The sequence below is a fragment of the Macaca thibetana genome, chromosome 19 (assembly GCF_024542745.1).
Source record: "Macaca thibetana thibetana isolate TM-01 chromosome 19, ASM2454274v1, whole genome shotgun sequence".
Taxonomy (NCBI): Eukaryota; Metazoa; Chordata; class Mammalia; order Primates; family Cercopithecidae; genus Macaca; species Macaca thibetana.
The window spans coordinates 42,494,327-42,507,316 of record NC_065596.1 but is presented as its reverse complement, the minus strand read 5'-3'; the positions used below and the strand labels follow the sequence as shown (position 1 = coordinate 42,507,316).

At 50.4% G+C, this 12,990-nt stretch overlaps 2 protein-coding genes across 50 annotated transcripts in view; one reads left to right on the top strand and one right to left on the bottom strand.

Annotated features, from left to right (window-relative positions):
* SPINT2 (serine peptidase inhibitor, Kunitz type 2) overlaps window positions 1–12,990 on the bottom strand; it is a 230,800-nt gene that overhangs the window by 3,699 nt on the left and 214,111 nt on the right. For both annotated transcript variants that reach the window (XM_050769301.1, XM_050769299.1), the window contains 3 exons: window positions 5,974–6,144; window positions 2,181–2,240; window positions 922–975 (listed from right to left, as the gene is read on the bottom strand). In XM_050769301.1, the coding sequence (XP_050625258.1) occupies window positions 922–975; window positions 2,181–2,240; window positions 5,974–6,144 (285 nt within the window). The remainder of the gene's footprint in view (window positions 1–921; window positions 976–2,180; window positions 2,241–5,973; window positions 6,145–12,990) is intronic.
* Window positions 1–12,990, top strand: part of YIF1B (Yip1 interacting factor homolog B, membrane trafficking protein) — a 287,798-nt gene that overhangs the window by 242,804 nt on the left and 32,004 nt on the right. Inside the window, exon 1 of one of the 48 annotated variants that reach the window (XM_050769145.1) lies at window positions 12,458–12,462. The exons of the other annotated variants lie outside the window; for them this stretch is intronic. The gene's annotated coding sequence lies outside the window, so the exon portion shown is untranslated. Of the gene's footprint in view, window positions 1–12,457; window positions 12,463–12,990 lie in introns of those variants that run through there. 48 annotated transcript variants of the gene reach the window in all.

Genomic DNA, 12,990 nt, shown 5'->3' with positions numbered 1-12,990 from the left:
GCAAGACAGCCCAAGGAACACAAATTAGTAGGGCCCGCAAGGAGGGGAAGCAAGCTAGAAAGTGCCTGAGGAGGCTCGCAGCTCCAGCTGACGGAGAAACATCTCTCTGGTAGAGAAGCCTGTAAATTACACCCAAGGCCAGCGCAGCGGCTCTGACGCGCTGCCCCACGGGTCCAGATGGCGGCTTCAGAGCTTTGAAGACTGCTCTCTGCCAGGTCCCGTCCTAGGCCTTTTACGTGCAGTGGCTGCGTCTCTATGAGACCTGTCTGGGGCCCTTCACTTTATATGTGGGAACACTGAGGCAGCGTGGCAGCCATGGAGGCGGGGCGGCAGCCACTTGCCCACAGCCAAGCCGCTAGTGAGAGGGGCAGGGACAACGGACATCCCAGAGCCACGCACCAGGCTGTGCCTCTAAAGTGCATCTCCGCAGGCTCGGCCTCCTTCCTGCTGGTGGGGGCATCCACATGGGGCCTGTTACCTTGACTCCAACCCCAGGGGGCTGCCACCACCTACGAGGGCAGCCCTGCGCTACAACTTCCTCAGTGGAAATCCGCAAGTGTCTCTCAACACCCAACTAAAAATACATGTTTTGCCCCACATGTAAGTTTCTTCGGAGTTTTTTTGTTTTTTGAGACGGAGTCTCACTCTGTCGCCCAGGCTGAACTGCAGTGGCGCAATCTTGGTTCCTTGCAACCTCCACCTCCCAGGTTCAGCAATTCTCCTGCTTCAGCCTCCCGAGTAGCTAGGACTACAGGTGTGTGCCACTACGCCCAGCTAATTTTTTGTATTTTTAGTAGAGACAGGATTTCACTGTGTTAGGATGGTCTCGATATCCTGACCTCGTGATCCGCCCACCTCAGCCTCCCAAAGTGCTGGGATTACAAGCGTGAGCCACCGAGCCCGGCCTCTTTGGAGTTTTACCTTCATAGTTGAACATATCGCTGGAGTGGTCATCAGAATCCTGCCTTCTGGGAACTGAAACACAAACATCTGTTAGGGAGGCTGGGCTGGACACAGGACATGGGCCTAGCTGGGGCTGGGTCTGGAAGGGCCTACTGAGGAGTGTGGACACCACACCTTTAAAGAGGGATGTGGAGCCCCTTCCATTGCTGGCTCTGCCGCGTCACCCCAGCCCTAATTGGCTCTACGCACACACTGAGAGTGCTGGATGAGGCGGCCCTGCCGCCACCTCAGGGTTCCTATAGAAACCAAGCCCGCCATAGCTCCTAATGTGATAAGGAACACAGTCTTGTTCACACTTTCTAATACAGTGAGGGGCACATGTTCTGCTCCAACAGGATGGAAACCAGAGCAGGCGTGCGGCGGGGCTAGCAGAGGATAAACGGAGCCAGGCAGAGCAACGCCAGGACAGGCATGGGACTCCTGGCCTAGCAAAGCTGGAAAGTGACCACCCTAACGCCCCAGCATTCTGTAAGCCAGCCAGCCCAAGAGCTGCTGAGCTACAGAGCACTCAGTGGGTTGCAGCTGACGAGGGAGTCCCATCCTCCAGCAGGGGTGCGATGCAGTCCCCCCTCCATGGCCGCCTCCCAGAGCCCACGGCCTGAGGCCTGACCCGAGGGTGCATCTGCTACCTGGTAGTGCATCGGGACCACTCACCCCAAGCGCCCGATGCAGAGTCCTTAAACCATAAAGGAGGAATGGGGCAGCGGCCGCCAGTACTACAAAGCAAGCTAACACACATCTTGAGATCATGCACTGCAGTGGCGGGGAGGCAGGGGTGGCAGAGGACAGAGGATGTCCACAAGGAAGGGGACAGCGATGGCAACAGGGAACAAAGGAAGCAGAGGAGGCAGAACAGGCAGACAGAAGGGTGGGTGGGGAGTGGGGCCAGCAGAGCAGCTGGAGGCCCGCACAGCAGGGAGGGGCCTAAGCCTCATGGGTAGCAGCAACCTCCATCCCCTGTCCTCCAGGAGGCGGCGGGGGCCAGCCAGGGAGTGCTGCAGGATCCCTGGCCCCTGTGCCCGCTGGACAGTGTAAAATCCCCCATGTAAGGACGCCGGAGCCAGAAGCTGGCAGCCCAAGCAGAGCCCCCGGTTTGCCAATTTTGAGTAAACAGAACCATGAGAGGGAAGCCTGTGACAGTTCCCAAATGACAAGTGTCCTTTCACAATGACCCATCCGGTGGCCTCACTCTATCGCGGGTCTCTTTAAGAACCTACCACTTGGGACAGAGGAATCTGCTGCATTCCTGCTGGTGGCCAGGTCACCTGTGGCATTCTCTGCAAGGAGACAAAGAAACAGCATAGTGAGACAGTGCTTCTGAGACTGCCGGGGACAAAGAATGAGCTGGCCCTGTGTGCCTCTCACCACAGCATCCATTTCTCCTTTACATAGGACCTTCAATGTGCGTGCCAGACCACACTCGGAAATGAGGAAGCAAGACTGCCTCCTGAAGAGGAAACTTAAGATCAACTTGCAGGGAATCAGAGCAAAGATGCACACAGTGACCTCAAAAAGACAGTGACTTGGCCGGGTGTGGGGGCTCATGCCTGTAATTCCATTACTTTGGGAGGCCAAGGCGGGTGGATCACCTGAGGTCAGAAGTTCGAGATCAGCCTGGCCAACATGGTGAAACTTATTAAAAATACAAAAGTTAGGGCCGGGTGCAGTGGCTCACGCCTGTAATCCCAGCACTTTGGGAGTGAGGCGGGTGGATCACGAGGTCAGGGATTGAGAACATCCTGGCCAACACTGCGAAACCCCGTCTCTACTGAAAATACAAAAAATTAGCCGGGTGTGGTGGCGCACGCCTGTAGTCCCAGCTACTCGGGAGGTTGAGGCAGGATAATTGCTTGAACCCAGGAAGTGAAGGTTGCAGTGAGCAGAGATTGCACCACTGCACTCCAGCCTGGACGACAGAGTGAGACTCCGTCTCAAAAAACAAACAAACCACACAAAAAGTTAGCCAAGCGTGATGGCAGATGCCTGTAATCCCAGCTATTTGGGCGGCTGAGGCAGGAGAATTGCTTGAACCCGGGAGGCAGAGGTTGTGGTGAGCCGAGATCGCACTACTGACCACTGCACTCCAGCCTGGGCAACAAGAGCAAAACTCCATCTCAAACAAAGAAACAAATAAAACACAGTGACTTCCAGGGCCAAATAATCTGCTTAACTGTATCAAATCATCTAACTAATTCAACTGTAATCCCAGTGCTTCGGAAGGCTGAAGGGTGGGGGGCATCACTTGAGGCCAGGAGTTTGAGAGCAGCTTGGGCAACATAAAAAGGCCTCATCTGTTTGTGAGGGGGAGCGGGAACAAAACACTTTTTTTAAGGGTTAACATGATGAATTTTACACAGCGTTTATTTTATCTCCTACACCTTGTCCAAGACGGAGGGAACCCTGGTTCCCCCGCATCCTCGGGCCTGGCCTAGCCTGATGCTATTAAATGGTCACCTTGCAAACCAGCTCCCCTCATTCTGCCTCTCTCCATCAAGCAGTCTTCTGACAACTGGACTCGAGACTTGCCTATGCGGACTACAGACGCGGGCCCGGGGACATGAGTGCCTGCTCCCCGGGGCGGTCCCGGTTCTCATGATGAATTAATACACTGGCATTCTCATTCTCACTTGCCTTCCCACAGAGCCTGCCTGGGAGAGAATATGCTGGCAAAGGACCCCAGGCACTAGCAACCCTGGCAGTGTTTAGCTCTTTACAGACTCACATGGGAGCGCCTCAAGAGACAGTCAGATGCCAATATGTGCTTTCTGGACCTGCAAGACAGGGCCAGACTCTAGGGAGACAGCTAACCTGCCTGCTCCCAGGAACACACAGCCACCCACGTCCCCTGGCTATGCTCACTGTCCACTGCCTGAGTTCTCAACACTTCAACTTCCTTCCTGAGGAGATAAGGAACAGCCAGGATGGACACATACATTTGCTAAAGGCAACTCTTGACTGGGATAGCTCAGAAAAGGTAGCAAAAAATATTTCTCCCAAGTCCTCCTTCATAGTTGATGATAGAAATACAGTAACTGGGTCAATGATGGCTCACAGACACAACGCTAAGTCACCAAAAAAACATGTTAGGGACAGTGCCACTGAAAATATTTTTATTTATTTTTTACTTAAAGGCCAGTGTAATTGTTTGTTTGTTTTTTCAGTTAAAGTGAAATGTTAGCTGGGCTCAGTGGCTCACACCTGTAATCCTAGCACTTTGGGAAGCGGGCAGATTGCTTGAGCTCAGGAGTTTGAGACCAGCCTGGGTAACATGGTGAAACCTCACCTTTACAAAATACACAAAAATTAGCCAGGTGTGGGGGTGTGCGCCTGTAGTCCCAGCTACTTGAGAGGCTGAGGCACGAGAATCACTTGAACACAGGAGGCGGAGGTTGCAGTGAGCCAAGATCACACCACTGCACTCCAGCCCGGTGGGCGACTAAGCAAGAAAAAAAGAAAAAAGTGAAAATCTTTAACATAGGATTTGGATGGCCAAACCCTTGGGTCTCTGGAACACTTGGGATGGAGCAGCCCCAAAGGGCCAACGTCTCATCACCATCGGCTCTCAGGAAGTCCTTGTCACTCACCTGAGAGCCAGGGCACGCTGCTGGGGGGTTTAGGTTTTAATTTAAACTGTGAGGTTGTCAGGGTCAAAATTACCTTGATTCCACAGAACCCCTGGCAGGTGAGGGCCACAAAGAGGATAGATTCCAGGATGTATGTTTGTTTTAACTTGATCCATAACTTGGCTGGGTGAGCTATTCAAGTCATTTGTCCCACAATTAAAATAACCCAAACAGCGGCCAGGCACGGTGGCTCACACCTGTAATCCCAGAACTTTGGGAGGCTAAGGCAGGCAGATCACCTGAGGCCAGGAGTTCGAGACCAGCTTGGCCAACATGGCGAAATCCCATCTCTACTAAAACTACGAAAATTAGCCAGGCATGGTGGTGAGCACCTGGAATCCCAGCTGCTCAGGAGGCTGAGGCTGCAGTGAGCTGAGATAGCTCCACTGCACTCCAGCTTGGGCAATAGAGCAAGACTCTGTCTCAAAATAAAATAAAATAACCCAAATACCCAGGGAACAAGAGGGGCAGCCCTGTTGGAGTGGATCAAAAAGCCTCTGCTCAAGAAGGCAAGGCTACTTCCTCATCGGTCTGCTCTGAAACTTGCACTTAGTAAAGAGGGAGAAAGGAAGCTGGGTCATGATGGCTCCAGCTCTGCCCTGTTGTTTTGCTGCCTTTCTAGGAAGCGGAGGAGTAAGGGTCTGCTGTGAAACCACTGTACGGCCACAGGGCATTCATATGGTGCCTGTTTCTTCTGCTTTTTAAAACATCGCCCAGATTCCACTGACAAGAACTAATAAAGAGAGGAAAGTATCCACATTCCAGTTAATAAACTGTCTCTAAATAGCAAAATCTGGCTGGGCACAGTGGCTCACACCTGTAATCCCAGCACTTTAGAAGGCCCAGGTGGAAGAATTGCTTGAGGCCAAGAGTTTGAGACCAGCCTGGGTAACATAGGGAGACCCATCTCTATAAAAAATTTCAAAATGAGCAAGGTGTGGTGGCGTGTGCCTGTAGTCCCAACTATTCAGGAGGCTAAGGTGGGAGGATCTGCTTGAGCCCAGGAAGTGGAGGCTGCAGTGAGACCCTGTTTAAAAAAAAAGCAGGGGCCAGGCATGGTGGCTCACGCCTGTAATCCCAGCACTTTGTGGGGCCGAGGTGGGTGGATCACGAGGTCAGGAGATCGAGATCATCCTGGCTAACATGGTGAAACCGTGTCTCTATTAAAAACACAAAAAATTAGTTGGGCGTGGTGGTGGGTGCCTGTAGTCCCAACTACTTGGTAGGCTGAGGCAGGAGAATGGTGTGAACCCAGGAGGTGGAGCTTGCAGTGAGCCGGGATTGCACCACTGCACTCCAGCCTGGGCGACAGAGCAAGACTCCATCTCAAAACAGGAAAAAAAAAAAAAAAAAAAAAAAAAAAAAGCTCTAACTACTACTGTCTTACCTGTAACAGCGGCACATTTCTTGAGGCACTCCTCCTTGCTCATGTAATTATTGCTGTTTCCATCACAGCCCCCATACACAAACAGCTGGCAGGATCCGTCAGTGACATTGTACCACCACCTAGGCATGGAGGCCCGGCATCTGCCCACCACCTTCGACACCAGACAAAAGTCTGAAATGCAAAGCACAATCCCGTTAGCTTGGCAGGGCAATCCCGGCAATGAAGGACACACACAGACCTGTACACAGATCCCCCAGGGGAACCAGAGCCTTGAGTTCCAGCAGTTCCTTTGTGAGCTGTTTCCCAAGCCCAGACCGCCAACAGGCCCACTCAGTGCTTCCTTCCTTGTATAAACACGTCGCCCAACAATAAAGACACCAACCCACCCACTGAACTGTATTTCAGTTGTATGTTTTGTCCCGTCCCCATTATTGAAGACATGCACATCCAGTGTAGAAACATGACTTTATTTATTTATTTATTTTGGAGACAGAGTCTCACTCCATCGCCCAGGCTGGAGAGCAGTGACTTGATCTCAGCTCACTGCAACCTCCGCCTCCCAGGTTCAAATGATTCTTTTGCCTCACCCTCCCGAGTAACTGGAATTACAGGCATGCGCCACCATGCTGGGCTTTTGGTTTTTTTGTACTTTCAGTACAGATGGGGTTTCACCATGTTGCCCAGGCTGGTCTTCAACTCCTGAGCTCAGGTAATCCGCCTGTTTCGCCTCCCAAAGTGCTGGGATCACAAGCACAAGCCACCATGCCCAACGGAAACATGACTTTAAAACAAAAAACAGGCCGGGCGCGGTGGCTCAAGCCTGTAATCCCAGCACTTTGGGAGGCCGAGGCGGGTGGATCACGAGGTCAGGAGATCGCGACCATCCTGGCTAACATGGTGAAACCCTGTCTCTACTAAAAATACAAAAAACTAGCCGGGCGCGGGTGGCGGGCGCCTGTAGTCCCAGCTACTCGGAGGCTGAGGCGGGAGAATACTCAAAAAGACCATACAAAAAACCCCGTCTAGCCGGGCGCGGTGGCGGGCGGGCGCCTGTAGTCCCAGCTACTCGGAGGCTGAGGCGGGAGAATGGCGGGAACCCGGGAGGCGGAGCTTGCAGTGAGCCGAGATCGCGCCACTGCACTCCAGCCTGGGTGACAGAGTGAGACTCCGTCTCAAAAAAAAAAAAATTAAAAAAAAAATAAATAAATAAATAAATAAATAAATAAAAAAAAAAACAAAAAAAAACCCTGACTCCAAGACCCTTCTGGATACTGCCCCATCCCACAGGGCCAAGGGGAGCTTAGCGCTGAAAGGTCAGAGCCGGAGAAGTGAGCTTGGGAAGGAGAGGCGCTATCAGCGCCCTCAGTAGTCCTCACATGCACTTTTCCTGACCTTTCCTGTCCACTCTCTGCCCAGGCAGGCCACAGAACACTCAAATTACTGCAAGAGCCTCAGAAGGAAGCTGCTGCTTCTTTTTTTTTTTTTTTTTTGAGACGGAGTCTCGCTCTGTCGCCCAGGCTGGAGTGCAGTGGCACCATCTCGGCTCACTGCAAGCTACGCCTCCCAGGTTCACGCCATTCTCCCGCCTCAGCCTCCAGAGTAGCTGGGACTACAGGAGCCCGCCACCGTGCCCGGCTAATTTTTTGTATTTTTAGTAGAGACGGGGTTTCACCGTGTTGGCCAGGGTGGTCTCGATCCCCTGACCTTGTGATCCGTCTGCCTCAGCCTCCCAAAGTGCTGGGATTACAGGCGTGAGCCACCGCGCCCGGCTAGAAGGAAGCTTCTTAATTCTAGTGCCTACAGCCCAGCCCACGGCTCCAGAGATAACACAGGTCCTACCCCTGCGCCAAGGCTTGTTATAGCTCCTATCTGGGCACACCAAGATGGGCCTGGGTTTCAAGGCACCCTCAAATCTGGCCCTACTTTAGTAAAAGCGAACAAAAGCCAGTATTATAAAATTCTAGCCAGAAACATTTCTTGCAAAAGGTTGGTACGGTCTCTTGAAAGGGAGACAGAAAATTGCTAGAAGCATCACCTGCACCAAAATAAGCCTTTCCACCAGAAGGACTGAAAGCAACCTGAAAAGAGACAGCCTGGCTGTGTGGCTCCGCATCTGCTCCTGTACCACATTATCACCCCTCCCTAACCCTGGCCTTTACCCAGCTCCGCCTGTTCAGCACAAGGGCATTCCAGCTTGCACGGGGCCTGGCACAGGGTGCTTGATAAACATGTCTCCAATAAAAGCATCCCACAGCCAAACGCTTGCTTAGATGTTGTCATTGACTCCTCGCTACTTGTTTTCATGTTTGTTAGGTTTATTTCACCCACTAGGGATATATCTTCTGTTGTGTCTCCCCAAATATGTCACAGTGATGGGCATGAAACCAGATGTTCCACAGAACACTAATCAACGGATAAAAAAGGTTGCTACTGTGCAAAACAAACACACACATACATGCCTCCAAGGAAATCCCACCCACACAATAAATCACAGGTAAGTAGCACAGCAGAAAAAGCATCTTCTGAAGCACGAAATTCCCTATCATTTGAAAAAAGCTAACCCTGAAAAGTCACCCGTTAGAATGTACCTTATCTAGACACTTCATATGAATGGAAGTGTACAGTATGTCCATAAAAGGCAAATCAATAGACACGGGAAGTAGATGAGTGGTTGCTTGGTACTGGGGGTGGGACTGGGGAGTGATGGGTAAAGGGATCTTTAGGGGATGATGAAAATGTTCTAAAATTGGATTGTGGCAATAGCTGCACAGCTCTGTAGAAGGTGCTAAAAATCCTTGGATGATAATACTTAAAACGAGTGATTTTAGGATATATAATTTTTTTTTTTTTTGAGACTGAGTTTCACTCTTGTTGCCCAGGCTGGAGTACAATGGCATGATCTCGGTTCACTGCACCTCCGCCTCCCGGGTTCAAGCTATTCTCCTGCCTCAGCCTCCCAAGTAGCTGGAATTACAGGCATGCACCACACCTGGCTAATTTTATATTTGTAGTAGAGACGGGGTTTCACCATGTTGGCCAGGCTGGTCTCGAACTCCTGACCTCAGGTGATCCGCCCATCTTGGCCCCTCAAAGTGCTGGGATTACAGGTGTGAGCCACCGCACCCGGCCTATGTAAGTGTTTTTGAGATAGGGTCTTCCTCTGTCACCCAAGCTGGAGTGCAGCTGCAGGACCATGGCTCACTGAAGCCTCGCCTCCTAGGCTCAAATGACCCTCCCACCTCAGCCTCCTGAGTAGCTGGGACTACAAGCAGAAAAAAATTTTTTTTTTTTAAAAATAGGGGGACCTTTTGTCCATTACACATCAACCAGAACCAGCTGGCTGTACACCTGGAATAGGTACAATATGCCAAAGGTCACAAAACACATAATCAACAACGTCCAGAGAAAACAGCAGGAGGAGGTCCTCCGGTGTGTGACTCTACCCAGCCCAACGCTGGGAGCAACACTGCCACCAACAAGATGAGATGAAGGGGACCCACGTGGGACCCAGTTACAATCCAAAGCTGAAAACAGCATCAAGGCAGGAGCGCCCAACGGCTACAGAGGTGCCAGCAGCCTCTCCACTGCCCTGCCACGCTGAGCCCTGGCGGCCAGCCACTCTGGCTGCTTTGTGTCCTAGCTTCCTGAGCAGTGTCAGACACAGTCTTTTTCCACAACAAACCTGAGGGGAATATTGTACACCTTAAATGGGTGAATCACATGACATGTGAATTACATCTCAAAACAAAAACAATAACCTGAGGGAGGGCCCACAACACCGGGCGCCCAGGCAGGAACCAGGAACCACCCGACACCACACCAGAGAATGAAGCAGGGTGACCCACAGTATCATGGCAGGAATTCGTTAACTTCGTAAGCAAGGGTGCCAGGTACACGTGGCACGTGCAGACGCCCGAGGGTGTGTAGAAGGAGAAAAAATGCCTATCGAGGGACGGATGGAAGCTACCTTGGTGAATTCAACCCTGCCCGCAACCTGGCCATCATCTTTATAGGCGCAGACATGCACTCTTGCCAGTGCCCTAGTGCTTAGGAGACACAGGAGCGCTGGCCTCAGCTAACAGCGCACGGGATGATACATGAGACCTTAGCAGCAGGTGATGAATTTACAGTGAGAACATCACTGTATTCCGTCAAGCAGGTTGCGTGTTGATGTGAATCAGCAAAACACCTTGGAAAGCAAGCGTCGATGGAACACGATGCTTGGAGTCAGAATAAAGTTAGTTTACTGTACGATTCCTAGGAACATTCTTGCCATCGGAATCTGTCAGGCAGACCAAATGCTCACATTAGCAGCTCAGGACAGCTCTTCCAGAGCACGGTCACGAGCTGTCCCTGAGATGCTTCCTTTCCAGGCTGCTGCTGTGAGCCAGCGCCTTTTCTAGCTTGGACGCTTTCTGTCCACATGCCGGGGCCTTCATGACAAGTCTTGCGAGCCTGGGAAGCCATTCTGTGTCTAGGCAGTTGCTCACATCTGCTCTAAATATCACACGTTGACTTAGTAGTTTAAAGTTTCAGAAAGCAGCCTTATTTTCAGGTTCCTTGGGTAAAGTAGGAAGGAAAGGTAGAACTTCACTGTTGTCCCGGGAAAATTTAGAAACATCTCTTTACGGCCAGGCACGGTGGCTCACGCCTGTAATCCCAGCACTTTGGAAGGCTGAGGTGGGCGGATCACCTGAGGTTAGGAGTTCAAGACCAGCCTGGCCAACATGGTAAAAGCCCGTCTCTAACTAAAAATACAAAAATTAGCTAGGCATGGTGGTGGGCACCTGTAGTCCCAGCTACTCGGGAAACTGACGCAGGTGAATCACTTGAGCCCGCGAGGAGGAGGTTGCAGTGAGCCAAGATCTTGCCATTGCACTCCAGCCTAGGTGACACAGCAAGGCTCTGTCTCAAACAAAAAAAAAAAAAAAAAAAAAAAAAAAAAAAAGAAAGTCTCTTTATTAAGAGAAAACTTGGACTAAAAACATGTCTGAAAGACAGATGTTGGTAGTTGTTGAAGCTGGGTGATGGTGCATGGGGGTTTATAAAACGTGTCAGTGCTTTGTATATTGAAAATTCTTATAATGAATTTTTTTTTCCTTTAAGATGGAGTTTCACTCTTGTTGCCCAGGCTGGAGTGCAATGGTGCAATCTCGGCTCACTGCAACCTCCGCCTCTCAGGTTCAAGCGATTCTCCTGCCTCAGCCTCCTGAGTAGCTGGGATTATAGGCATGTGCCACCACGCCCACTAATTTTGTACTTTTAGGAGAGACGTGGTTTTTCCATGTTGGCCAGGCTGGTCTCGAACTCCTGACCTCAGGTGATCCACCCGCCTTAGCCTCCCCAAGTGCTGGGATTACAGGCATGAGCCACCGCACCTGGCCAAAAAAAATTTTTTTTTTTTTTTTTTACTCAAATTTCATTTGAATAAAAGAGTTCTAAGTAGCAGATTAATTGGCTGAAGTTAGGTTCAATTAAGACTACATTTAACCATGTCCTTACTGTGTTAAGACACGCGTCTTTCTGTGCGTATGGAAGGAAGCTCCTTGTTGAAGGCAAATCATCTCATCTTGTCACATGCTTTTACTAACTGAATTGTTTTTAAGCATCTATGATGTAAACTTTACTCTCAGGCCTGAGAGAACTGAAGTCATGAAAAGGGATTTTGTTTGCTCATTTGTTTTAATGGAGGCAGTGTTCCTTCAGGAAACACATGCCATGTAGTATTCACTTCCACCACAAATAACAACAATGTATTTTCTCATTCATTGTTCTGCAAAAACCTTGTATTTATTTATTTATTTTGAGACTCAGTCTCACTCTGTCACCCAGGCTGGAGTGCAATGGCATGATCACAGCTCACTGCAGCCTCGACCTCCTGAGCTCAAGCAATCCTCCCACCTCAGCCTCCTGAGTAGCTGGGACTACAGGCACGCACCACCACGCCCGGCTAATTTTTATTTTTTGTAAAGATGGGGTTGTCACCATGTTGCCCAGGCTGGTCTCAAGTGATCCTCCAGCCTCCGCCTCTGAAAGTGCTGGGATCATAGATGTGAGCCACGGCGCCTGGTTGCATTACTTATTGCCTTTGCCAAGCATGATGCCTGGCATATCACGTGCCCTACCTCTAATGGTCACAATAAAACTGTGAATCATGTAACAATATCCCCACTTTACAAGCAAGAATGCTGAGACTCGAGGTGGTTAAAGTGAGGCAGGCAGCAGTGCCAGGATGAGTTTCCCATGGTCTGATGGGAGCCCAGGCACTAACATGACCCTTCAGACTGATGGGAAGAAAAAGCCGTTGCATCAACAGGCAGTAGGAAAACAGAACTGAGGTTGCCTAAAAGCCAAAACATTCCTCAGGGTCTTTATCACAATCTGAGGGCTCACCAAGGGCAGGCCCTCTGCCAGGCCTCTGTTTTCAGTCACACTCAATGACAGGGTCATGGACACCAAATACCAAAGGAAACGGCCAAGGCTGGGGGGAAATGGGTTGGACACATTTTTAGAAAGTTACTCCTTAATGAGGAATTCTATTATTATGAAATGACAAAATGCTACATTGGTCTTAGAATAGTATTGGGAAGCAATCATGAAAAACATGACTCAAGTGCTATTTTGTATGCTGACAAATGCTAGGGCAAAATTAAGTACATTTTGTATGTTTTCAAAACCGAGACAGACCAAGAGGAAAATGCTGAAAGGAACCAAATTTGGATGCACTCATAAGCTTCAGAATATCTAAGCAAAAGTAGAATTCCTGCCTTTAGGGAAGAATAACTTTCTTTTGGAAAAGCATCAGAAATGGCTAAAGTCGGCCGGGCGCGGTGGCTCAAGCCTGTAATCCCAGCATTTTGGGAGGCCGAGACGGGTGGATCACGAGGTCAGGAGATCAAGACCATCCTGGCTAACCCAGTGAAACCCCATCTCTACTAAAAAATACAAAAAACTAGCCGGGCGAGGTGGCGGGCGCCTGTAGTCTCAGCTACTCGGGAGGCTGAGGCAGGAGAATGG